This window comes from Aethalodelphis obliquidens, unplaced genomic scaffold, assembly GCF_003676395.1.
Source record: "Aethalodelphis obliquidens isolate GAN/ISIS:26980383/991018 unplaced genomic scaffold, ASM367639v1 scaffold16, whole genome shotgun sequence".
NCBI lineage: Eukaryota > Metazoa > Chordata > Mammalia > Artiodactyla > Delphinidae > Aethalodelphis > Aethalodelphis obliquidens.
In genome coordinates, this window is record NW_020837960.1 from 13,735,156 (window position 1) to 13,762,763 (window position 27,608).

A 27,608-nucleotide genomic window follows, 5' to 3' on the forward strand; every position below is an offset into this window, starting at 1 on the left:
AATTTATCTATTTCTGTATTTATTTTAAATTATCCAAAGGACCCACCTTAATGAAAAATTCCATCTCTCAAAGTGTTAATTAAAATATGTAAAAAGCATGTTTCCTTGTTTATTTCCACTATAACCACAAAATATCTTCAAAGAAATAAATACATAAAGTGTTTAAGCAGTAAAAGAAATGATCATTTCATTATCTGACCTCTTCCTATCCCCCTACCTTATTTTCTGTGGTCAAAAGAGAAAGTATTGGTTGCAGGAAGAAGAGGCAGAAGGTTAAAATTTTAGGCATCAATAGAGGACTTGAATACGTAAGTTATTTCCACCAAGATATACTACTAAAATCCTGATATTAAACTGACTTCATTGAATGTACCTCTACTATAATGCTGCTAGTAATGTGATAACAGGTAACATTTTGGCGGGATGGTTAAGCTTTTAGGTTCCTTGAAATTTAAGGCAGCATATAAAGTAACCAATTTAGCATTTACTTTAAAATTATGATTTGAACAAAGCAAAAAACTGTACAAAATATATACATATACTAACATAGGAAACAGTGGTTAGATTATACTTCATTTTCATTACCTGAAGAAGTACTTCGACTGGGTTCTCCACGCTTTAGCTGATCAATCCTAGATTTTCTCTCTCCTGTGATTTCTAGACTTTTTGTTTTTTCTCTGTCTCTTGAGCCACTATGCAGTACTCTCTTTCGACCACTTTGGTCATCCCCACTTCGATGTGCAGAATCATTGGACGGGGAGCGGAGACGGCCAGATGTATGACTACGATTACTCCGATTGCTGCCAAGGCTGCTACTCCTCTTCTGATCCACTGGCTTGCGATGTGGTGCATCTTCTATAGTAACATGAGGTGCCTCTACCTTTTCCACTCGTGTTCTATGGCATTTTCTATGTGAGTCTTCACTGGTAAAAGTGTTGGTGGTGTTGGCTGGGGTGGAAGAGGTGGAAATGGTGGTGGTCAACGTGTTGAAGGTGGTGGCAGCAGGAGTCGTCGTCGTGGCAAGAGGAGGAGGAGGAGGAGGAAGAGAAGACGGGGAAGGAGTCCTTCCAGGAGTAGCAGCTGTGGCAGCGTGCTCTGCTTCTGTCACCTCTGCACGGTCAGGCACGTCCTCATCAGACCAGTCACTGAACGCTGTATCTTCTTTCTTCTGAGGATCCTCCATAGTGCCATCCTTATCATTGTGCATTTCAACCAATTCCTCCTTGGCTGTGATAGGGGGAGTCCGTGGGCCTCTCTTCTTCTTACTCTGCTGGACTGCTTCTTCATCAGAAATGTCAGAATCACCTTTGGACCTTTTACGCTTTTTTTCAACGGTTTTCTTCTTCTGTCCTTTTTTTGGTGAAAATACTTGACCATCTTCAGACGTTGTCTCCGTGTTACCCCTGTCCATTCCAACATCATCTTCTTTCTTTTTCTTAATAGGTTTCTTTTGAATTTTTGCTTTTTTCTTATTTTCATCATGAGCTCGATCAGATGTGTCTCGATCTTCACATGGGTGGTGTCCTATCATGTCTTGTGAACGAGTTCTTGAGCTCTCCATGATTTCTGTCTGTTCTCTCTGCTTATCTACAGAAGAAACTTTCTCTTTGAACTCCTGCTCTTCATAGCGCCTTGAACTTTCTTTTCTTTCTGGTTTACGATCTTCCTCTTTCCACCTACCCTGCCTGTCTTCTGTAAGGTGGGATGGACTAAGAGAACGAGATTCTTGAGGTCGAACAACCTGGCTCAAGAGTCTGTGTTTTTCATCTATACAAAAAGATAAAAGTAATCACACTTTCACCATGTTAACAATATTGCATGCTACCTATAAATAATAAACCAATTTCTCCCTTTTCATTTTAAAAGTTTAAAAATAACAACTTCAGTAAAAATAAAACTACGGCTTTACTACAACTAGTAGGAAATGACAGTGCCATTATGGTAGAATGACTATTTCTAACACATACTTTAGTCACAATGGGAGATATTCAAAGGCAGTAGAGCAAGAAAACATTTTAAATCTTAATTCATCATTTCGTATTGATGTGAAAGAATGGTCTCGTGGTTACAAATGAATATGACTATAGAAATGTGGAAAACAGATCCTGCTTACTTTTATCATCTCCACTGTTGTAGGTGTCACTGTCAGGAGAATGTTCTCGCCGGCGCTTAGGTGACTGACGAGGGCTAGGACTCCCTTCATTTCTATAGCGCTTCCTAAATTGGACAAATGTAATTTATAAAATTCCAGGGGATGAAAAAGATTTCTTTACTACATTTTTACTATTATTTTTTGCTGTAACTAGAATGTATAATTGTAGGATTATAATACTATCAGAAGCTAGTGGGAAGCAGCTGCATAGCACAGGGAGATCAGCTCACTGCTTTGTGACCACCTAGAGGGCTGGGATAGGGAGGGTGGGAGGGAGGCGCAAGAGGGAGGGGATATGGGGATACATGTATACATATAGCTGATTCACTTTGTGGTACAGCAGAAACTAACACAACATTGTAAAGCAATTATACTCCAATAAAGATGTTAAAAAAAAAAAGAGGGCTTCCCTGGTGGCGCAGTGGTTGAGAGTCCGACTGCTGATGCAGGGGACATGGGTTCGAGCCCTGGTCCGGGAAGATCCCACATGCCGCGGAGCGGCTAGGCCCGTGAGCCATGGCCGCTGGGCCTGCGCGTCCAGAGCCTGTGCTCCGCAACGGGAGAGGCCGCAGCAGTGAGAGGCCCGCGTACCACAAAAAAGAAAAAAAAAAAAAGAGTGACAGAGTATGGCAAGAAAGAAACAGAAAAAAAATAGAATGAGAAAATGGTAGTGATGGAAATTCTATGGTAATTTTCTATTATATAAATGAATGAATATCCAATAATCAATAAATTATGAATTTTAGGTCTCAAAAAATAGTGTATTCCTGCTTCATCCAGAACTTTAAATGTCCCATCACAATTAGCCATCTAAGTAAAGATAACATTCAAATGAACTTATTCACAAAATGGGAGTTTGTAGAAAACAAACTTATGGTTACCAGGGGATAAGGGTGGGGAGGGATAAATTGGGAGACTGGGATTGAGATATACACACTACTATATATAAAATAGACAACTAAGAAGAATCCGCTGTACAGCACAGGGAACTCTACTCAGTACTCTGTAATGACCTATATGGGTAAAGAATCTTAAAAAAAAAAGAGTGGATGTATGTATATGTATAACCGACTCACTTTGCTGTACACCTGAAACTAACAGAACATTGTAAATCAACTATACTCTAATAAAAACTAAAAATAAATAAAGGTTAACACTGGCAAAAAATAAAGAGAACACAATTAAAACCAAAAAAAACAAACCCAATACTCTCAGAGCTATCTATATCATACAAAGGGCATTCGGCATGTTTGATAAAATTCTTCATTTGTTAAGACTGTGGACTTCAAATACATGGCACCACCTCTTATCTTTTTCATGTAAATGTAGAATAACTCACTGAAATTCACCAGATTTAACTACTACGAAGTGGTAACATATAGCAGAGCAATCAATGTACCCTCTACTGAAAATTATTCATTAGTTTTACCTTTTTATGGTATAGAAATACCTTATGTTGGGAAGTCAAACGAGAAAATCTAGTATTGGCTTTGGAGTCAAAAAAGACTTGAGTTCAACTTCTAGTCATGTTACTTATTATGCAACCTTAGGTAAATTCCTTGAGGTCATTCTTAGCTTTCTCATCTGAAAATAGCTGAAAAAATGGGGGTCCATCTCATAAAATTGCAATGAGGAATAAGTTAGTTATGTCATAAACCCAGTGCCAGTCATGTTGTGGGTACACTGTAAAAATCGGTTTCTTCTCATCTCTTAGAACTATATCATCTGCTTGGTGACAAATTAATAAAATAATTCATATGTTCACTATATTTCTTGTTCTTCAGTTAAACTTTAAATGACTAGTGATTTATATCTCTGGATACTTAAGTTATTCTAGTGTTTTCCTATATTTTTGTTAAATTTTGACCACACTTTTTTTTTTTTAAGCCAGCAATGTTTGTAAATACTATGGCTAAAAGTTGAGAAACACTGCAGCACATGAGCACATTTTCTCCTTGACAGCTCACTCATATAGATGAGTAACCAGGTGGAAAAGGAGACCCCAGATGTAGTATGACAACTCACAGGCCCAAGCTTGTGCAATTCCTTATCAAAAGCTCCTGCCATCATTAGGCAGTCTCTGTCCCCATTCTTTGGATCTGGGCTGGCCCAGTGACTTACTATGACAGGAAGATGTGGTGAAAATGACAGTTTAAGTTTGGACATTTAGGACTCAAGAGGCCTTGCAGCTTCTGCTTTTGCCTTTTTGGTATGTTTCTACTATCATATGCAAAAGTAGAGTTTAGACTACTGGAGGATGAGAGGTCATATGGAAGAGAAAATAAGATGCCCTAAGCAACAGCCAGCACCAACTGCCAGACATGTGAGTGAGGCCACATGGGTCACTCAGACTCAGCTGAACTGCCAGAATGACTGGAGAAGCATGAGTGATCCCAAGTGAGACCAGGAGAAGAGCCACTCTGCTGAGCCAAGACAAAATTGCTAACCCACAGAATCATGACCAAATACATGGTGGTTGTTTTAAACTTCTAACTTCTCATGTGGTTTGATACACAGCAAGAGGTTAATTGATAACATAAGAAAATATAAACCATGCAAAAAAAAGAAATTTAATTTCAAGGAAGCATCTACAGAAATAAAATTAGAGTAAAATAAATGCTACGGCAATTCAACAAACCTTCCTCATAACCACAGTTAAAAACGAAAGTGCTGGATAAATTCAGCTACTGAGATGACAATATAATTGATGAAAACATCAAGATGTTAACCTCATATAACTAGTTATTTTATAGAGCTGTTGACTCCTAAATTTCTGGGGCCCTTGTCAATGCTTGGAATGTCTAGCCACGAAAAACTAGAAGAAATTTTGGCTACTGTAAGCTGAGGTCAGAAGCATGTAAAATATAATCAAAGCATAGGATTAAATAATAATAAATAAATAGCAAAGATTTCAGAATTTTAATCTTAGAAGATAGAGAGTTAAAGAGGTCAGAGGAGAGAAGAGAAATAATAATGTACTGTGTGCCTGCATGTGTGAAAGGTATTATCAATTTTATGTTAATATGAGATTTTTTTTTAATGTGGCGAGAGGGAAGTGAGAGAGTGAACTACAGAAAACCTTGGCTGCAGACTGAAGGGAAGGCAAGACCTAATGGAAGAAGCCTCCATTTCTGTGCTACGTTGTTTGTTTATAACCAAAATCCATAAGAGCAATGATGAAAAAAGCCTAAAGCAGAGAGTGTATTCACCATGAGGCAAATGAGGTAGAGGGAGAGGCAAAGAAATTGAGGATATATAAATTATTTCCAGTTTGTCTTAACAAACTTAAATATACCCTCTATTCTACTTGGTATTTGAAAAAAAAAACAATTTTGATACGTTTGGTTTTATGTCTATAAAACCTCAAAATTGACCAGAGTCCAGATTTCTCATGGCTATAGTGATTGGCTTAGCTCTCTTATCTAACTCCTCTACTGATGAGAGCCCCAGCACAGAGAGGGCTACTGAGCTGATAGGTATAACCCTGGGGTCATCCTAGCCATCATTTCGGTAAAAGCCTTCTGAGTCTAAAACTAGTACAGAAAAAGAACAGTGGAGATATACCACTCTATGTTTGTTTGAGAATCTGGATATAGTCACATCAAAACAAAAACTAACCCTGGACTTCCCAGATACCAGAGCAAATAAATTCTTACTGATATTAAAAAAAAAAGAAAAACAAAGAGAGAGAGAAAAGAAAGAAGAGAGAAGATGCCCTCAGATATATAAGATAATAAGAACACATCTTTTTATTCCAATAATCTACTATAACTCCACAACCCAAGAGAGGATACCTCTCTATCTCTCATCTCCTTCTAGCCATGCAGTGGTTCCAGAATTTCCTCTAAGACACTGTAAATGCTTCTGCAGCCTGGGGGTAGTGACTCTAGACTTATACGTACACAGAACTCATAAAGGATTATCAGGAATAGCACAAGCATTATGTCTTGGTGACAAGCCAACTCCATTAACTACTTATAAAGTGGATATGATGGGACATAAACCCACTGACGCTACCACTTTCAGGTTGGACTCCTGTTAAAAACAAGTCTGTAGCAGTCAAATAAACCAATGTACCATCAAAAATGGCTGTAACTGGGCTTCTCTGGTGGCACAGTGGTTAAGAGTCTGCCCGCCAATGCAGGGGACACGGGTTCGAGCCCTGGTCCGGGAAGATTCCACATGCTGCGGAGCAAATAAGCCCATGCACCACAACTACTGAAGCCCACGCGCCTAGAGCCCATGAGCCGCAACAAGAGAAGCCACTGCAATGAGAAGCCCGCACACCACAACTAAGAGTAGCCCCCACGCACCACAACTAGAGAAAACCCGCGCACAGCAACAAAGACCCAAGCCAGCCAAAAATAAATAACTTAATTTTTTTTAAATGGCTGTAATCAAACAGTAAACAAGAATTATTAACTATATCTCTTGGATACAGAAATAGTAGAATGAGAAAACTGTTTTTTCCTAGACAATTCAAAAGATGTTGAACACCAAATACATATAATAAAACTAAAATACAGGAAAATGTGGAGAGGAAAAAGAATTAAGAGGATATTAGGGGCCCCCGAGAAGCATTAAATGGAACTTTCTGAATTCCTCACTGACATGTAAAAAACTGGTTCACAATCACTTACTTTGATTTTCTCTCCTCGTGCCCATCTCTTGGATTCCTGTCTTCTCGGATATCTTCCCGCTTTTCTCTACGGTCCTCTCGTCCTTTGTCTTTGTCTTCCCACTCCCTCTGGCGTTCTCGCTCTTTCTCCCTTTCTCTCGCTCTTTCTCGCTCTCGCTCTCTCTCCCTCTCCCGCTCTCTCTCCCGCTCCCTTTCTTCTCTCTCCCGCTCCCGCTCTTTTTCCCTGTCTCGCTCCCTCTCTCTTTCCCTCTCTCTATCGTGGTCCCGATCTCTCTCTCTTTCCCGGTCTCTCTCTTTCTCCCTCTCTCTCTCCCTCTCCCGTTCCCTAGCGCGCTCTCTTTCTAGTTCTCTTTCTTTCTCTCTCTCCCGATCCCTCTCCCGTTCCCTCTCTCTCTCCCGCTCCCGCTCTCTTTCCCGATCTCTTTCTCTGGGCCTTTCGTCTCTTCTATCATCCGTTCTGTCTACTCTTCGTTCCTCTCTTCTTTCATCACGCTCAATCTCGTCATTCCTTCCCTGATGTCGAATTGGTGAGCTTGGTCTTTGATCTACAATGAAAACCAAGTTTTGTCAGTGATTAATTTCACAGATGACAGTATGGCAAATCTTACATTTTATCTGTGTATAGGGTCACACCGGCAACAAATATAAATCAGGTACTGTATTTACTTTTAATTTAATCATCCAAATAATCACCACTAGATGTTTAAAAACATTTCTTTTTCTTAAAGGTAATTTTTATTTGCCCTCTAACTACCATGTTTTCTGCTCCCCATCAACCCCCCTCCCGCCTCCCACTGATCCACCGTGGATCCTTCTCTGCATGCTCCCTACCCTACCTCCAGCCCACTGCTCCAACCCCACTTTCTGCCATCTCTACCCTTCACCTCTGATCTTCTCTGTCCCCCCAGCAGGACCTGAGAACACTGGTGGCAAAGGATAGGGGCAGCAGGAGGTGAAGAAGATAAGAGCTGAAGGAAAAAAAAAATTTCCCTCGTAAGTCACACCTCTAATTTCAGGCCGAAATATATACACATCAAAGTGCAGCTATTATGTGAGGAAAATATAGTAGAACAAAACATCTGTCAATATTTGTTGCTGCAACATCAATTTATCATAAACTAGAATATTAAGGGTACTGATGCTTAGCAATCTTGAAATAATCAAATGTAAAAAGTGTTTCATATTAGTGATATATATTTATAATTAATAATTACTAATCGACTAAAAATTTTATTTAATCATATAACTGATTACTCAGATGAAGAGCTGTTTTCTTAAAATGTTAAATGATAACCCCATCACATTTATATATATATATATATATATATATATATATTTAATACATGAATCATATAAACACAAACTGAATGCATGCTACCCAGTATGCCCAGTTGAGCAAGAAATTAGTCTGGGATCAAAAGATGTCTAAGAAAATGGCATGAACTCTTCCACAGAGATAGCCATTTTTGAAAGTAGGTGACTGTGCTATGATCTAGGCTACTGCGATATCTCTATTTTCACACTACACAGTACTGTTTACTAGTTAGTCATAAAAGGCATACTACAATATGGCCAACAGGTTTGTAAGTGCAATCTCTGACATCAACTTATTAAGCAGAATAATTTTAGGATATTTTTAGTGAAGGGTTCAATCTAATAATTTGAATTTCCTTTCTTATCACAGATGAAAAATATAAGAATTATCCATATTTATTAGATCAAGATATGAAAATTCACAGAATTTTAAAGCTAAAACAAAACAAAGCTAAACCTTGTCCAGCCCCTTTACCCCTTTTCTTCTTAGAATTTATGGTCAGAAGTTGATTTGTCAAAGTCACAGAGATGGTAGATACTTGGAACATCAGGACTAGAAGTCAATTTTCTTAAATTCTTTTTTACTTTTGCTGAAACCAGTTTAAATTTAAAATGGTTCTATTGTACTGCACTCTAGATTCCTGGAAGGCTGTACACTCATGTCTTAGACTGTCTGAATTCTTGGTTTGGGGATCATACTAATGTCACAATAATTAGAAAACAACCTCAAACAAATTCAATACTGCAACTTATAGCAATTCATACTTGAAATTCCTGATTACAGCAATGTTAGGGAACAGACTCCTTTACTCAGGCAAGCTTTTTTTGACAAATAAAAAGTCTATTTTCCCAACCACAATGACAAGGTTACTTACTTCAGAGAAAATGGAAAGGAACACCACTTTAACACATCTCAACCATCTTCCCTATCTTTCCCCCAAAATGTGTTCTTCAAAAGCATACTTCTCTTCATGTATTTCCTTATTTTAATGAATGGTATACCCATTCATGAAAGCTGGAAACCTCTGAGTTTTCCAAGTACCATCATATTCGAGTACCATCAATTTCACTCTCAAAATATTTCTTTATTCTATTTCCTCTCTCAATCCCTACAATTAATAGTTAACTTAGACTTGGATCAGCTCTTCTTAGATGCCCATGTTATCAATGGTCTAACTGGTTGGTATCCTTGTCTTCCGTCTTTTGCCAGACTCCTTAATACCTTTTTTCTTTTTCTGAGGAAAACTCTGTATTTTTTTCCAGCTGCTAAACAAACAAAAAAACTGCTTAAAAGCACTCATCTCCTAGGCAATGAAAAAGGCAAATAAATCCAAAATTTTTAGCCTGACTTACTAGGCCATTTACAACGTGGTCTATAGTCTCTCACCACACACCCCCCCATCCTTCTTCCTAGCTTCTTTCCTTCCCTACCGATTACAGCACACCTCTACTCCAACCTCATAACTCTTTACTACTCCAAAGTATATGTTTCTTTTAGTCCTGTGTGTCTGCACATGCTGCACCCTCTCCCTGCAGTGTTTCTTCCATGATTCCTTCTAGCCAACTCCTATTTATCTTTCAGGCCCTAATTCAGATGTCTCTTCTTTAGGAAGCTTTTATAGACTGCCTCAGTATTCTGTCTGCATCTTTGTCTTCTCACAGAACTTTATATAGTAGTAGTATTTATCATATTTAACTGTCTATTCGTACCCTAATTAGGCTGTGAAGAACTAACGGGAAGATTTAAATTCCTGAGCACAGAACAAGGTCCTGAACACATCTCTACCTTCAACCTTTATCTATCTCCCTTGGCTCACCACATTCTAGTCACAACGATCTTATTTCAAACTCTAGGACATACTAAGCTATTTCCTGTCTCGGAATCGGCACACATTCTTTCCTCTGCATGGAATGTTTTTACCCTTCAATACCTGCAATGCTAGCTTCTTCCCTTGCATTTATGCCTCTGCATAAATTTCATCGCAAATTTTTCATAAGCACACTATCTGAATAAAGTAGGTCCCTCTCATCCTTTATTTCTATCTGGATCCCTTGTATGTTTCCTTGACAGCACCCAACAATCACTTTTCTTTTTTCAGGGGGGATATCGTCCCCTTTATAAAGTTCTATAAGCACAAGTGTTGTACTCCAAAAACCTAGCAAAGTGCATGGGTACTCAATAAACATTTGTAGAATATATCATTATCAAAAATATATTTCTCTTTCAATCATACAACTGATATTTATTGAAGTAGTTACAGTAAAATAAAATAAAAAGGGAATAAGACTTATAGTCAGAAGACCTGAGTTCGACTTTTAGCTTTAGAACTTACTTCTCTAACACTGGAAAAATTACTACCCTTCTCTTAGCCCAAATCTCCTAAAATATGAAACATAGATTCTCTTATCATACATAAACTCACGGATACTGAAAGATAAAGGATTTAAAATATACATTCTCTGACTTAATATTATAAAGAATATTTGATTTAATTCAGCCCACTGTGAAGCATCAATACTCAATTCCCTACTCCATCAAGTCTTGTACTATATTAACCTCAGCATTACAGCAAACCTTACTTTAGTAAGCAGGCAAGGTTAGTAAGACCTTCATAAGGTCATAAATGTTTAAAGGCCCTAATCTGTACAGAATAAAAGCTTGTTAAAGAAAGTACTTATAACCCTTCTTAAATGCCTTCTAGTATCTTGCTTCAAAACTGATTTAAGGGACTTCCCTGGTGGCGCAGTGGTTAAGAATTCGCATGCCAATGCAGGAGACATGGGTTCAATCCCTGGTCTGGGAAGATCCCACATGCCATGGAACAACTAAGCCCATGCGCCACAATTACTGAATCTGCGCTCTGGAGCCCGCGAGCCACAACTACTGAGCCCACGTGCCACAACTACTGAAGCCCATGCGCCTAGAGCCCATGCTCCACAACAAGAGAAGCCACCGCAATAAGAAGCCACCGCACTGCAATGGAGAGTCGTCCCCGCTCGCCACAACTAGAGAAAGCCCGCACGTAGCAACGAAGACCCAACGCAGCCAAAAATAAATAAATTTATTTTTTAAAAAACTGATTTAAGAGATCATCTAGTAGTAACAGAACACTTTTAGCTTAAAATATACAAGAATTTAAATTTAAACCAAGTATTACATATTCTCAGGAAGGAACATGAATAAAACATTTCTCTAAACAACCCCCAGCACTATCTTTATCAGTTTTTTCTTGTTTCTCCCTGGCAGTCCTTACAAGACTGTGTATCATAGCTAGTGAGTGAGTGGCCAGGATACTCAGATGAGAAACTTTACCTCCTGAATCAGAAATACCTGAAACGTCACCCAAGCATCTATATTCTTTAAAACGTTGTGAGCTGTTTGGTTAAGGTAAGAGACATACAGCAAGGCACCTTAACTCCTGCAGTATGCAAGTACCTACTAATTCAGCACCTGCTCTGTTACCAAGTAGGTACTGGTAGCTAGTTACTAACATAATCTCTCCTAAACTAAGTAAAAATGGAAGATTATATGAATAAGTATAATAATTTAAAATGTGTCAACAAGCAAAAGTCTTAAAAGATATTTTATGTTAAAAAGTAAACTGATAATGGTTGAAAAAAAACAATTCTCCCAATCAATGTCGGTCACTATTTAATAAAATTTCATTTAACAAACCTCTCTCTCTGTTGTCACGACGGTCTCTCTCTCCATGTCTTCTCTCAAAGGAAGAATCTCTTGCTTGATCTCTGTTGTCTCTTTCAGGATATCTGTCTCTTTCAGGATAGCTACTTCGAGTTTCCCAGCTGTCATGATAGTTGCTAGTACTACTGTGACTATCAATTTGAGAACCTCTTGTGCCTCGACTTCCTAAACAAAGGATATTCACACAATATTTAACAAGTACACTTTATTCAACAAGTTGTCAGTCACAATCTTTCCTCCCCAAAACATATAAAGATATGTGGGGTTTTTCTGGTTTTGGTGGGTTTTTTTATATTTCAAAGTGTGGTATTCATTGTCAAAAAGGATATTAAATGTTGGATCAGAACACCCAAGGTGTGTAATGACTGACTTGGGTAAGCTAAGTACCAGTTTTCCCTACCTATAAAAAAGGACATATAATGGAATCATAAAGCAAAGAGACTCATTTCAATTAAGCCAAAAAACAACGAAACTAAAACTATTAATTCATATCTAAATCACAGAAATATCATAAAAATAATTCAGGATATGGATATATTGCATTGACTACAGTTTATAGTGAAAACATTCCAATACAGAACCAAGGTATTTTGTTGACAGTAGGTGGTACCTGAAATTTTTCATTAAAAAATTGGGAAATGAATGTTCACAGTAGTAACATTTTAGAATGTTCACAGTAGTTATAGCCCCAAACTGGAAAATACCCAAATGTCTTTCAGTGGGTGAAGGCTAAACAAACTGTGGTACATCCGGATCATGGAATATTACAACAAGGAGCAAACTGTTGATACACACAACAACTTGGATGAACCTCAAGGAAACTGTGCTGAGTGAAAAAGCCAATCTCAACAGCATACAGACAGCAGGATTCCATTTATGTAACATTTGTGAAATAACAATTATAAAATGATGGACATATTAGTGGTTGCCAGAGGTCAAGGATGGGGAGGGGATTTGAGTGTGGCTATAAAGAGGTAACACAGGGAGTCTTGTGATGATACAGCTGAGTATCTTGATTGTGGCGATGGTAATACAAGGATACACACACACTGTGGAAAATAGTATGGAGGTTCCTCAAAAAATTACAGAACTACTATATGATCCAGCAATTCCACTTCTGGGTATACAGACAGAGGAACTGAAATCAGGATCTGAAAGAGATATCTTTACTCCCATGTTCACTGCAGCCTTATTTACAATAGCCAAGACATGGAAGCAACCTAAATGCCCAATGACAGATGAATGGGAAAAAAATGTGGTTAAAAAAAAAGTGGTAGGGCTTCCCTGATGGCGCAGTGGTTGAGAGTCCGCCTGCCAATGCAGGGGACATGGGTTCGAGCCCTGGTTTCGGAAGATCCCACATGCTGCAGAGTAACTAAGCCCATGCGCCATAACTACTGAACCTGCGCTCTAAAGCCCGCGCGCCTAGAGCCCGTGCTCCACAACAAGGGAAGCCACCACAAGGAGAAGCCTGCGCACCGCAACAGAGTAGCCCCTGCTCGCTGCAACTAGAGAAAAGCCCACATGCAGCAACAAAGACGCAATGCAGCCAAAAATAAATTTATATATATAAAAAAAGATAACTAATTATTTATACATAAATTGTTCCAAAGAAGAGAAAAAAAGAAGCAACACTTCCAACACATTTTATATGGCTACTATAACTCTGATCACCAAACCAAACAAAGACAATATAAAAAACAAGAGCTATGCAGTGGTATGGTGGAACCGGTTAACACTGGCTCCGAAGAGCCAACTGTGTGCACCTCTTCCCATGTCCACACTGAGTGACGTTAGTAGCTCAAAATCTGCTATGGCAGGAGTAATTTACACCATGGAAATTGGCATTAGCTACAAGCCAGGGCGTTTTGCCTGATGAGTAAGTTGTTAAATATTTACCATCATACCACTGATTATATGCCAATCTCAATTAAAAACAAAGATACTTAATTCAAAATTAAATTTTAACACACCTATTTTAGAACTTTTTTAAAAAATGAAATGTGTATTTATCTTAGAAATGCAAGAATAGTTCTAAATTTTAAAAAATACATTAACATAAGTAACAAGGTAAAAGAGACTGACTATATGATCTCAAGATACAGAAAAACAATCATGATAGAAGCTGTCAGCTAAGTTTGGAAATTAGGAGACATCCTTAACACAATAAAAAGCATCTGCTAAAAATTTACAAACACCATGCTTAATGGTGAAATGCCAACAATAATCCTTTAAAATCTGGAACAAAGCAAAGAAGCCCATTATATCACTTGTAGTAAACAGTTCATTGAAACAGCTGCTCAGCAGGTTACTTGACAGTAAATAAATAATACTCAGAAAGGAAGAGCCAAATCTGTCTGTTCCCATACATAAATGTTTAAGAGAATCTAATTAGATCTACTAAGAAAATACAGCAACATCACAATGTAAGATTAGTATAAAAATATTACCATTTCCGTACACCAGCAATAAGCATCAAAAAAAAAGTTTTAAAATATATAATTTGGTGTACCTGTACACAGTTATTCCCTTAAAACAGTATTCAAAAACAAAAAAAGATTAGAACAACTAATACACAGGATTTATTAACTTTATGGTATATCCTACAACATACACTATGCACTCTTTCAAAAGGAGGTGGCTATTTACCAAGTTGACTGATACAGAACCATCTGCAAGATTTTTTTTTTAATAAATTTATTTATTTATTTTTGGCTGTGTTGGGTCTCTGTTGCTGCACACAGGCTTTCTCTAGTTGCGGCGAGTGGGGGCTACACTTCGTTGTGGTGCGTGGGCTTCTCACTGCAGTGGCTTCTCTTGTTGCAGAGCACGGGCTCTAGGTGTGCGGGCTTCAGTAGTTGTGGCACACGGGCTCAGCAGCTGTGGCTCGCGGGTTCCAGAATGCAGGCTCAGTAGTTGTGGTGCACAGGCTTAGTTGCTCCATGGCATGTGGGATCTTCCTGGACCAGGGCTCACCCCTGTGTCCTCTGCATTGGCAGGCTGATTCTTAACGACTGCGCCACCAGGGAAGTCCCCAAAATATTTTTTAAGTGAAAACAGCAGGGTATAGAGTATATAGTTGTGTGTTTTTTTTTAATAAAAAAATTTTTTTAATTATATTTGGAAAACCAGAGGAGAAAATGAATAGACGTATACATCTGCTTGTGTAGAATATTCTTCAGATGGATACATACAAAATTGGCGAAAGAAGAAACCAGGTCAGGGATAGAAGGGAGGCTTTCACTATACATCCTTTTGCAGCTCTGAAATTCTGAACCATGTGAATGCATTATTAAAAAGAGAATTTTTTTAAGTACCATTTACAATGGCAACAAAAATAGAGGGTACACAGGAACAAAACATGTACAAGACCTTAACAGAAAAAGTTACAAATCAACAAATTTAATGTCCATGAAATAAAAATCCAACAGTTTTTCATGAAATTAAAAAAAAAAAGACAACTCATTTTTTAAATGTATATGAAAAAGCAAAGGGCCAAGAAAAGCCAAGACAACTATGGAGGAGAAGGTGAGGGGCCTTCATCTTAATGTGAAACTGTAATACTGACCAGGATAAACCAACAGGCCTATGGAAAGAGTAAGAGTGGTCAGAATTCTGCAGCAGTGTTTTGGGGAAGGGGAGCGAAGTGGGCGGAGGAAGAGAGAGGTCAAAGCTAACTCAGTTAAGGCAGTTCGGAGACAGTCAAAAACATATAGGTAGGTAGTTATTGATGACAATGATGATGGCAAATGCTTTTTAGAGGAAGATGAGAAAAATGGCTCAAGATGCAGATATGTGATGTTCTGAGGTGGCTTTGAAGCAAGCACAAGTACTGATGAATACACAAGTCAGTCATTTCTGACACCACCAATTTTGAAAGCCCACCATTTAATCTCATTTTAATGATCATTTTATCTATATACCTGTTTATTAGAAATTATTTCTTTTTGATGCTACTTTTTTGCCTGATAGCAATTCTCTTAGTGTTCCACATTAAACAAGATGGTAGGCATGACTGGACATAATTCAAACAGGAGGTCTAAGTCAGGCCTCATCTATCTTCTGCTACTGTAGCTAATAATTCCTATTCGGAACTTATAGGGAAAATCACAAACTCAATTAATTGAAAATTACTTTGACAAAGTGATAATGAACGTCAGAAATAATATCTTTAGAAAACAAATCTTAGGAGGTTAATAATTTCTCTATGAACATACAACATACAGTTCACTGACAAGTCAAAAACCTTACCCTTTTCAGGTAACTCTGGACCTCTTCCCCTACTTCTGCCCATCCGATCATTCCTAATTTCACTTCGAGACTCATTTCTGGACTCATTTCTTATTTCAGTGCGAGAACTTTCTTCTCTCAAGTGGTTTCTGCCATAACTTCGGGATTCTTCCTGATATGCATCCTCCTTTCGATGAGCATCTCGACTTTCACGGTCCCTGTAGTCGTGAGCATCACGAGTAGACCGAGAATCTCTGGGATCACGGCTCTCTTTGTTATCTCTGCTGTAATCTCGCATCTCCCTGGAGTCCCGAATGTCTCTGGAGTCTCTTAGTTCCCTTCGGTCTCTAGTATCTCTGGCATCTCTCCGATCCCGACCATCTCGAGGTTCTCTGTCATCTCTGTGGTCTCTAGAAGAGCTCTGATCCTGTTCATACTCTCGTTCTTCTCTTGTGTCCTTTTCTCTATCCCTTTTTCCTCTAGTCTCTGTAACGCAATTTTGGAAATACACTGTAATTCCTTTCACAAAATTTTAGGAAACCAGACGATGTATTTAATACAGAGCTTTAAAATTTTTAATACAATGGTATAATTTCTACTCTTAACAAAAAATAAAAGGAGAAAACATGGGCAAATGAGAAAAATAAAACTATCTGTAAGCTAAAATTCCAAAGGTAATTTTATTAACATCTGGATTATTTGTCTTGATTGGATAAACTTTGAACATGATCTTCTCACATCAACGTACCCATACTTATAAATCTTAAACAACTGAAACAAGTTAAGTTGATCTATCAATGATGGCCTACTTTTTTAGAAATCACTTTTAGATCCAGAGGCACAAGTGATTTTAATCATCTCTACCAAGTATTAGGCCAGACTAGAGCACACATGACTACCTCCAATGTACTTAAGCACTTGAGAGTAGCCTACTATTAGTATGCTGGCTGGTAAACACATACTGTTATTCTCTCTCCCCCCCCCCCTTATTTATTTATTTTTTGAGCTATTTAATGAAATCACACTCCTGTCTCTGAAGATTTTTCTACTTAAAGCATTTTCTAACATTTCATAGAAAAATTAAAAAAATAATTTCAGTTTTAAAAAAGCTGGAATGAACCTCAATAGTTACTTAATCCAACCTTGTCATTGTATAAATGAAGGAACAGAGGCCCAGAGCTTAAATGGTTTTGTCAGCCCCGTACATCATAGGAATTTGCAAAGATTAGAAACTGTTCTTTAGAGATGCCTAGAAAAGTATAAATTGATTACAGCATAAATCTGATATGAACTGAAAGAATTAACAAGAGACCCTCAAAGAACAAACCCTGTACTTTTTATCAGATTCCTTCATAAATTGTTCTTACACTCTGCAACAGCCCCAAGATCTGAGGCTATTTAAGCAACTGTAGCAGCTCTTGGTCGAGGACATTATAAATTTACCTATGGCTAGGTCCACAGACTTTCTCCGCCCAGTATCCACAAGACCCCCTAGATTCTCATCAATAACTTATCTCCCCTGCAAAATAACTTTGCCCATATGCCTACATCCATAAATGCCATATAAGGATAGAAGCACTAGGCAAGAATCTGACAACATCCCCATCTCTTTTTGTGCACATCCATCCCTTCCAGTCCTCCTCCAGTACCAAATGTGCCTAGAAATTTGTTCACTTAGTATTAGATTCTCTTTTTATGATACCCCCAGCTGTCTTTACGAATACATCTAGTTACTATATTTTGTTCTTTATCTACCTCCCCATCCTTTCACTAAAATTATTCTTATTTCAAAAAATGACCTCTAAATAGAGAGGAATAAACGCCTACTACATCTCTTGTATGGAAGGTTAAAGAAACATCCTCCTCACAAAGAACCTAAAAATGTATGGTTTATTATTAAAAGGATTCCTCCTATAACACAAACCCCTCTTACTACAAAAAAGCACTCCTATGAGACTCAACTGCATACTAAATTTCCCCTTCATTAGTGTGTTTAATAAATTATGTTTTGAAATAATAGTTTTCATTCAGTAAGTAGTCATGAAATATATACTATATTCCCAGTCAACTCTAGTTGTTCATAGATAGGTATAAGAGAATTTTCCCATCTTACCAATGTTCCATAAACACTGCTGTGCTGATCTGGTTCCAAAATCATGTACACAAGGAATAATTCTTTAAAATAGGTGCTCTCTCCAGTCCCTACCTATGCATCCATCATTTCTTGAATAAAATAACTTGCACTGTTGATTGGAAGAGAAAAAACTAACTTCGACATGTTTCATAGGCGACTGCTATACGATACTCAAATTGTGACCTTTTGTCAGTCTTGTGTGGGGTGCAGAAGCATGGTGTACGATGCTTTAAAAATGCACATTAAACAGAAATGTTGTTGCAAGTCAGCAAGTATTGTATTTCCTGAGTACTCATTATGTTAAAAAACTAACTCAGGAAATGTCAGGAAAAAGACTTGTTAAGTTAAATAAATAAGGACAAGAAGCTTAGATAAGAAATACAGAAAGAGAGGAGAGCTATTAGATTGTACTGCCAAGTTTTGACGATAATAACATCTCAGCGTGAACAGGGAATAGCAAATTCAAAGTTAACATAATTCTCAGGGATCTAGAAAGGAAAACTGCTTTGCTTGACTTCTTTGTTGAGTTAGACCTGGAATATTGATCACTTGGTTCACACTGACTTTCTGAACATTCCCCCAGCCCTCACCTCTTAGTCAAAATATTTCTGATATGTTCTAACTCTGCTCCCTGGTTTGCTGCTTTTCTTTCCTTCACCTCTGTTGTTTTTGAAGAATTAGCTAAGCAGTTAGACTGACGCTCTAAGAATCATACCATCCCAAATTTCTAGAACTTGAAAGTACTCAAGTAAAACATCATAACTAAAGAAAGGACCAACTGAGCATACATATAAATGCCCACTTACATCTATTTAGTAGCTTACATTTCCGTGTCCTTAAGCACCTCCTATTGCCCTCAAGAGCTATCACCCATGTGTTACAGAGACGTAATATAACACAGTTCTCTTCTGCCTCTTGTTTTAACAATAAATCTGAAAGTCCATTATTTTTAATAAAGAAAATATCCACTTAAAGAACTCTAAAAAAAAAAAAACCACAATGGAGTATTTACCTTCCCTCCTTTCATGACGCCGATCATGAGACTGTGAAGTGCGTTCATGATCATGCCTCCCTTTTTCTCTCATTGGAGACCGATGTCTTGGGGGACTCTGCTTTCTCTGAGGAGAAGACAGAGAGTGTGAAGGATAGGGAGAAGCAGAGCGGCGTAAAGGTGGAGTTACTGTCCTCTGATAAGATGGTGAAGGAGTTCTTTTCCGGCGAGGAGAAGGAGAATGTCTTTGAATAGATGATCCTGATTGTGAGGAAGATGAGTGATGTCTAGAAGATATAGGAGAATGATGCTGTCCTGCTGGGGAAGTGGACCTATAAAGAAAGCAACAACAATAAAAAAAATATGTTCAAGAGCTTTCATTTCTAGCCAAAAGAAAATCTTCTTTAAAAACAAAGAAACAAACAAAAAAACCTGAATGTAAAAGTTAAAGCTAAAAGTATAATAATTCCAAGATAAATTTTAATTCACAATGATGTAAAATCATTAACAAGTTGATTTTTAAAGATCTGACTGATTTTGAAGTCAGCTTGAGACAACAGTTCTAGATGAGACATGCATTGCCCTTCTCCTGAGCTTTGGCTCCAAGGCACACTCCCTTTTCCAGGTAACATCCTCCCTGAGCACAGATGGTTCTTACTCTCACGTGAAGTCTGGAACTCACTCTTACCAGAGATAATCTCTGACAGTGTAAATAGGTATTGGAGGAGGGAACCCACAAAGAGCTAAAGAGAAAACATACTAAGATCTAGGAAAGTGGGTGTAAGAACGTCTATAATTCAGGGCTGTGGGAGACGGGAAAAGATATCACCAGCTACGCCAAACAAAAGTTTGCACTGCCTGGGCTGACACTTAGGATAGGGAAAGAAAGCTAGAGTTAAGAGAAGAACATACTGTCTATACTGTCTTTATCTTAAATAACCTGCCTTCACTCTTGGGCAAAACAAACTGAAATTTAGTTCATAAGCTTTGGTTTAACTGAGGCTTCCTCTGCTCCCTTCAAATCATCTTCTTTGCTGCCAGAGAAATAACTTATAAACTCATGAAGCACATCTGAATCACTCCTATAATCTGTTATGTCTTGGGCTGTGTCTACAATGAATATGCAAAAGGTGTGTGTGACGGAGAGCTAGAATACACACATTTGGGCAATAACTAAAAAGAAACAGGACTAATGTTTAAAAAACAACACTTCAGACATCACATGCTCAGATAAGTATCATATTTCTCAAAGTAATCATTTTGAGGACAGATGTTTGTTCAAAAAAATTATGAGTTCCTGTCAAAATATTTTAGAATTACCTTCACTGCCTATGATAAATATTTTTTTAACTTCCACAATGTTGGCAAAATCATTATTAATCCTAAACCAGGATTCCTCAATCTTGACACTATTGACATTTTGTATTCAGTAATTCTTTGTGGTGGCGGGCTGTCCTGTACATTGTAGGATGTCGAGCAGCATCCCTGACCCCTAACCACTAGAAGCCAGTACCATCTCCCTCCCATCCCCATTCATGCCAATAAAAAACTACTCCAGGTATCTCCAAATGTCCCCAGGGAGGTAAAATCAACCCTGGTTGAGAACCGCTGCTCTCAACTATGCTGTTTATAAATGATGCCTTAGTAGAACTTTTATCAATAAAAGGTTTAAATCTATAAAATACATGTTACTGAGTCAGGAAAGTGGTCAGATATATAGGAAAGAATTTTGCAAAACAAGAAATTAAGCAAAAAAAAAAAATCACCTTTTGGATAATAGTTGACTTAAAAAATAAAAGTCAGCTAACTAGAACACCACATTATCCTAAATATTATAGTTATTTACGATTCTGCAGTACTTTCACGCTTTTAATAAAAATTGTTATTCCTTTCTCACATAAAAAAAATAAGACATAAACCACCATAGCTTAATTGAGTCTAAACTGAAATTTATTTACTAACAGATATGAGTACAAATGCTCAATGGGTCTTGCCCAAATTTGGAAAACCATTTATGACCAATGGCTATTCAAATAGTGAACAGAAAAATCACTGCAAGACTGAGAAATTCTAATTTGACTATCATTTGGTGCTTTCCAATTTCAATTTCATTAGGTTCTAGTCAGTTTGGAAATACCTAAACTGAAAAAATAAAGAATGTGGCTCTCCACTGAACTGACATTTTGGTTAGTTTTGAGTTTATTTCTGGAGTATACTCAAAATTATTTCAGGAATGTCTGCAATACCCTTTGGTGATTTGTTCACAAAACTTAAATAAAATAGTTCATAATACTATCTTTTAAAACACATTACAGTCTAATCACATGTCTATTCCAATTTGGTGTCTATAACATGGAAGAAAAAATTTCGGTTCAAGCTTACATAATCAAGCTATCATATTAAGGACAGAGCACCAATGTGTTGTCACATTACGGCTTCAGCATTTTCACCATATTTTTCTTCCTACTTATCCTTCAGGGAAAAAATAAGTTTGTTGAGTTAATCATCCATTATCAAATGAATGTTTGTGTCCACCCTCCACGCCAAATTTATATGTTGAGGCCCTAACCTCCAATGGGATGCGGGAAGGAAGGGAGGAAGGGAGGGAGGGAGGAAGGAAAAGAGTCATTTTTATTCACTGGACAAATGTTAAGTGAGTACCTTTTATGCTAAGCATTATTTTTGACACTGAGGATACAGAAATGAAGAAGACAGACAAAATCACTAACAATAATGATGATTATAATAATATTAACAATAGCAGGTAACATATGCTGTTACTATGTCCACAGCATTGTTTTAAGTGCTTTCGTATATTAACTCATTTTGTCTTCATGATGACAACCCTATGAGGTAACTGAGACAGAGAGAACTGAAAAACAGTCTGTCTTAGTTGCAGAGTCCAGGAGTAGCCCACCAACAACAAAGAAAGCCAATTTCAGCTAATTAATGCAACATACAAGTCTATACAACAGAGTAATGAAGTGTAAACTGTTAGGTCCAAAAAAAGTACATCGGGGGACTACATTAGGTGCTTGGTAAGGAAAGGGCCTTTACTAAGAAGATAGCTTTTGAGCCAAGAGCTGAAAATTTGAGGGAAGAGCTTTTCATGCTGAGGACTCAGCAACCATAAAGGAGGCAGGAGGGATGGTGATATATAAAAAGAACAGAAAGAAGACAAGTATAACTATGATTCATGGGAGAATGGAAAGTTCATGAGAGGGTCAGAAAGCAGGCAGGGGACAGAGGATATGGAGTCTTCTAGGTCATGATAAAAGTTCAGATTTTATTCTAAGTATAAAAGAAATTACTGGAGAGTTTTGGGCAGGGAAGTGTCATTCAGAAGTTGAGCAACTTGCCTAAATAAATATGTAAGACAGAGAAAGAAAATGCTTCTGTGTGATGATTTGTTTTAGACCTAGTAGCTTGCTCTCCCTTTGCAGCAGGTGATAAATACTCCTCAGAAGGGGAATCATTTCCAACCGAATGATCTACAGAAACTAGAATACTTTTGTTGTGGGAATCTTTTGAAAGATATCTCCTCCATAAATAAATGGTACTTGAAAAACAGATGTGATTCAAGCAAACTAGTAAGAAGTACATAATACAAGTAAATCTAAGCCAAGTACTAATAATTTTGGTTCAATTTCATTTTTGCATTTATGTAGAAATGAATTAATTTCAAAAACCTCAGTCTAAGAATGGAGAAGAATGTTAAGATAAGCATTGTTAGCACATCCTTCAATGATATTCAAGTCCAGAATTATGTGCCATTTAATTATAATAATTTTCCAGAATCTGGTTCAAAAGCCTTACATGAACTTGTTCAATCCCATGACTTGAGTGAGCTAAAAACTGTACCTATTGTTGTGATCAAGAGTCAGAAGAGACAAATATCCAGTATCCCTGGCACATGGGGAGATTGTTTTTAAGCTCTAAGAGAGTTGGTATTCCAAATGCAATAAAGCCCAGAAACAATATACACCAGCATAACAAATATTAAGACAGCTGGCTCCTATCTTCTGCCTGGTGGAAGAAGTTAAACTTATCACTTTCTCCTGGGACAGGATGGGGTGATGAGGAGATGGAGAGGCCCAGCCCCTGCCAAGAAACAGCAAACAATCCAGTCTTAGGAAAGAGGGAGGTAAACAACGGTTCTCAAGTCCCTAGTCCGACTTCTCAGACCCCAAATCTCCTCAGTCAGGCCAAGAAAATGGATGTCAAATAAGGGAGATTCTTGAAATCACTGCCACTGTCCTGGAAGTTCAATCCAGTCACAGGTCATTTAACTGTCAGTAGAAAATTACCACCAGATAACACCAAACCACAGCCAGAGATGGATTTTGATAGTGTGGCTGGGTATCTGTTATTTCATTAACCTCATTACATACTACACAGTCCCATATTTTTACCAGATTAAATTTTTGGCCTTTGTATGCCGTGTTATGCATTTCTGATTGGACCAATTATTAAACAGGGCTAAACTTCCCAACCACCTCCTGCTACTGAAAACCTCCCCGAAGAACAATTTTCCTCTCAAGTCTCTGATTCCATCAAGCATGACAGACAAAGGGTTAAGAGCACACTTTTTAGGAACGTAAATACCACTCTAGATTTTGGCTGCAAAACAGGAGCTTTTCTGAGTTCAACAGATTTTCCCAATATCACACCTATAAAAGGAAGTCCAAGCCTTGATCAACTGGACTAAATGTAAATGGCTTTTTTGCCCCCTGATGAAGTTATTTTGATATTTATAAAACGATTTCATTTTTAACACGTCCACCATGAATTCAGTATATTATATAATTATGTTCAGCTATATTACATATTTCTTTAAGTGTCTTAATTTTATAACCCTAGCCTAAATTAGTATTCATGTAAAAATACTTTTTAGGTCTATAGACAGGGCTCAATTAAATGCAGAAAAAAGACAATGCCTCAGACAAGCAACTCCCAATCTGAATACAAAGGTTCCACATAAATATTAAAAGATTTGCATATCCTTCATGATATTTGTGCTAATGTCGACTAATTGGGAAAATATTATAAAAGATATTACAAATTCATCAATGTTTTTAAAGTCTGAATTTTAAAATTACATTATTCTCCTTTTTTCCTTTTAGATGGGATACTGGTATAGTGATTGTATTTTTTTTTTAAGTATGGTTGATTTACAACATTGTGTGAGTTTCTGGTGTACAGCAAAGTGATTCAGTTATATATATATACTGATTGTGTGTGTGTATATATATATAGATATAGGTAGTGATTGTATATTTTTAAGTGTCTTTCTCTTTTAGAGATATATACTAAAATATATACAGATGAAATGAAATAAGAAGTCTGGGATTTGCTTCAAAATAACACTGGATGGGGGAGGTGGATAGGGGTACAGATGAAACTATGGATATGAGGGTCATTATACTATTCTATTTTTATGTTGTGAAATGCTCCATAATAATGTTAATGTAACATTAACATGTAATTCTTCCATCCTCTATATATAACTGAGTAACACTGGTACATATTTACTCAAGAAACTATCAATTCAGTCTACAGAAATGCTTAGTTCACACATGGATTCCTCCCTGTCCTGTCCTTCATGGCCACAGAATAAGATTCACCAGTCCAGACCATGGTATTTGAACATGAATGGTAGATAATGAATAAATTAAAGAATTAATCCAATAGGTAACAGTCTTTGTCAAACATCTGAAACATTCTGATTTTAATTATTCAGATGTGTGCAATCACTGAAAGAAAATAAGTCTGTCAATTTGGTGGTAATTTGCTTATTCTACTAAGCTGATGTCAAAGTCAGTAAGTTTTTTTTGTTTTCTTTTGTTTTGTTTTGTTTTTGCTTTTGTTTTTGTGGTACGTGGGCCTCTCACTGTTGTGGCCTCTCCCATTGCGGAGCACAGGCTCCGGACGCACAGGCTCAGCGGCCATGGCCCATGGGCCCAGCCGCTCCGCGGCATGTGGGATCTTCCCGGACTGGTGCACGAACCCGTGTCCCCTGCATCGGCAGGCGGACTCTCAACCACTGCGCCACCAGGGAAGCCCAGTCAGTAAGTTTTGAATGATCACATCTGTCTTTAAAATCTGAGGAAGACTCATGTAGGCATTTATACTCTTATCAAGACATATTCAGGTAATTATAATAAAGTGATTTAAAAAAAATACAACTTACTATGCTCTTAATACTATCTTATTAAACCACAAAATTCTGCATTTTGATTAGTATTTTGATCAAAACATATTACCTATCATAAAACCATAGTTAACCAGCAGAATGAACTATATGCGCTTGTTAGCTAATTTCTCTGGTTAACTACTATCCAAAAAGTTTTTGTGTTTCCTTAGGCCCTTGTTCTTAAACTACACTAATATTACTGGTCGTTCCTAATTCAGCAAAGAATATAGAATACAGATTTTCATTGATAAAGATGACATTAGAGGTCCACTGAAACACTGCTGAAATATCTAGTTTAGGATTATCTAGATACAGTAGGTTAGGAATACTGATACAAAATATTCCCTTCACAAGTGATTTTCTGACTAAATATCTATCTCAAACTTAATTTTCCTGTGAGCTCATATCTTCTAAAACAAATTACAGAATATAAACGGTTTAGTTGAGTTCCAAGTAATCAAGATTTTGCTGTTTTCTGTACCAAACAGGTCATAGAAAGTTTATTTTTAGAAGTATTATGGGAAATTGCTACATTCTCTAAAAGCAGAGTAATAAAATAAATCTATAAGGCATGTTTTTTTGGATAAATAAGTGGTATGCAGGTTTTGATCAATGTTGCATAAATAAATCATTGCTGAGTAAAGTCTACCAGTCAAATTGTAAGACACTGATACAGAATTCCTTTAAGAACTATGGCCTGGAAACTACTCGCTTCAAAAGCAACTACATAACAGAATTCAGTGTTATTCAAATTAACAAATATTCTGGGAAGAGAGTATATTCTTAACTAGGTTGACATGGCCAATAAAGGTTTGGGATGAGAGTACTGAAATCCTCGATGCCAGATTAGTGGCAAAGGCCTAAAGAATGATTAATAACTCTTAAGAATTTTTGGAGAATGGGGAAATCATGAATTTTTCTGGGAGGATATGGACACTCTACCCCTCACGAAAACATACACAGGCAAATTTTAACTCACAAATCAAACCTCTAAAATCCAGGTTAGTAGCTCCTGGTGTAGAAAGTTGAAGAACTGAGACACAGAAGACAGGGAAAAGGACTTAAAGTCATAGGATCATGTGGCTTTGTTACATCATTTGTCTCACATGTATGCATATGCATTTGGGAACCACCCTTTAAGAAATGTAAGCAATCCCCTATATACAATAGGCCTAGTTAGTCTTACTTTACTTGGAAGGGAACACACATGATTACTGTATTACTTCCACCTGTAGTAACAAAGTTTCTGACAAGATTTTTGTTCACTGCTGCATCACCAATGTTTAAAGCAGTGTCCACCACACACTAGGTATTCAGTAACCTAATAAATAATAAATGTATTAGCATACTTTCACTTAAGCACAACACATCCTGATAACCAAAATACTCCCAATAAACCCATTATAACATCTAAATTAATATTAAATGGCAATTTTCTCCAAAAGGAATTTAGATACTAACCTTTGATTACATACCCCAGAATCTGAAAGCAATGACAAAGATTCTTAAATATACTGTTTGGCTTTAGAATTATTCTTTATTCACAGTAATGGAGATAAATTAAATTAATTAATCTGTCTTAAAAAAAAAAAAACACCTGGAAATCAAATCAACTCCTCCTAAATCAAAATGCCCCCTTTCAACCTTGTCAAATATGGCTTTAGAACTCCAGTGACAATCAGGTACCCATGCAGTCCTTCAGTAATCTGCTGCTTAGTTTCCTTAGAGAGAAGAAATAAACCAAGTTCAGATTTTTCTGTACACTGAGCAACAGGTGAATCTTAGGCATACCTTACTACTCCTGGTAGAGATGGCCAGGGAGAAAAAAATGGAAAATGAAGAATCAATCTCTGTAATATTCAATTCCTCATAATACAAAATGTGTTACCATTTCAGTGGTGAACTACCCAGGGATATAAGTTAAGAATCACTTCTCAAAGATTTCTGGGTCAAAATAACAGAACAAGAGCACCAAGAACCATTAGAGAAGAATAAAGACTTCTTAAAATGTAAATCAGCAAGAACATTTAACATAATTTATATCTGATTTACATGTCATTTTCAAAAACAAACCTACCAGATTGAATAAGATAAAGAGTGTATTTTAGGAAAATATGTTCAAGAATTATGGATGCTCCAGTTAACCAGTTTTTATTGCTCCAGTAAGACATAATAATGTTGCTAGGTCCTAGCAACAGCTGACAGAATCATTCTGGTTCTTCTAAGTCACCACAGGGAGGAGAGAAAAAAAA

The 27,608-nt window shown here is 37.2% G+C and overlaps 1 protein-coding gene across 11 annotated transcripts in view; it reads right to left on the reverse strand.

Moving 5' to 3' along the window:
• The window catches only part of ZC3H13 (zinc finger CCCH-type containing 13), a 91,423-nt gene that overhangs the window by 17,502 nt on the left and 46,313 nt on the right, over positions 1–27,608 (reverse strand). For 5 of the 11 annotated variants that reach the window (XM_027116239.1, XM_027116240.1, XM_027116236.1 and 2 more), the window contains 7 exons: positions 19,185–19,495; positions 16,060–16,524; positions 11,782–11,973; positions 7,676–7,759; positions 6,793–7,336; positions 2,114–2,217; positions 586–1,767 (listed from right to left, as the gene is read on the reverse strand). In XM_027116239.1, coding sequence (XP_026972040.1) covers positions 586–1,767; positions 2,114–2,217; positions 6,793–7,336; positions 7,676–7,759; positions 11,782–11,973; positions 16,060–16,524; positions 19,185–19,495 — 2,882 coding nt within the window. Of the gene's footprint in view, positions 1–585; positions 1,768–2,113; positions 2,218–6,792; positions 7,337–7,675; positions 7,760–11,781; positions 11,974–16,059; positions 16,525–19,184; positions 19,496–21,545; positions 21,571–27,608 lie in introns of those variants that run through there. The other 6 variants (XM_027116243.1, XM_027116244.1, XM_027116242.1 and 3 more) reach the window with 4 other exon arrangements.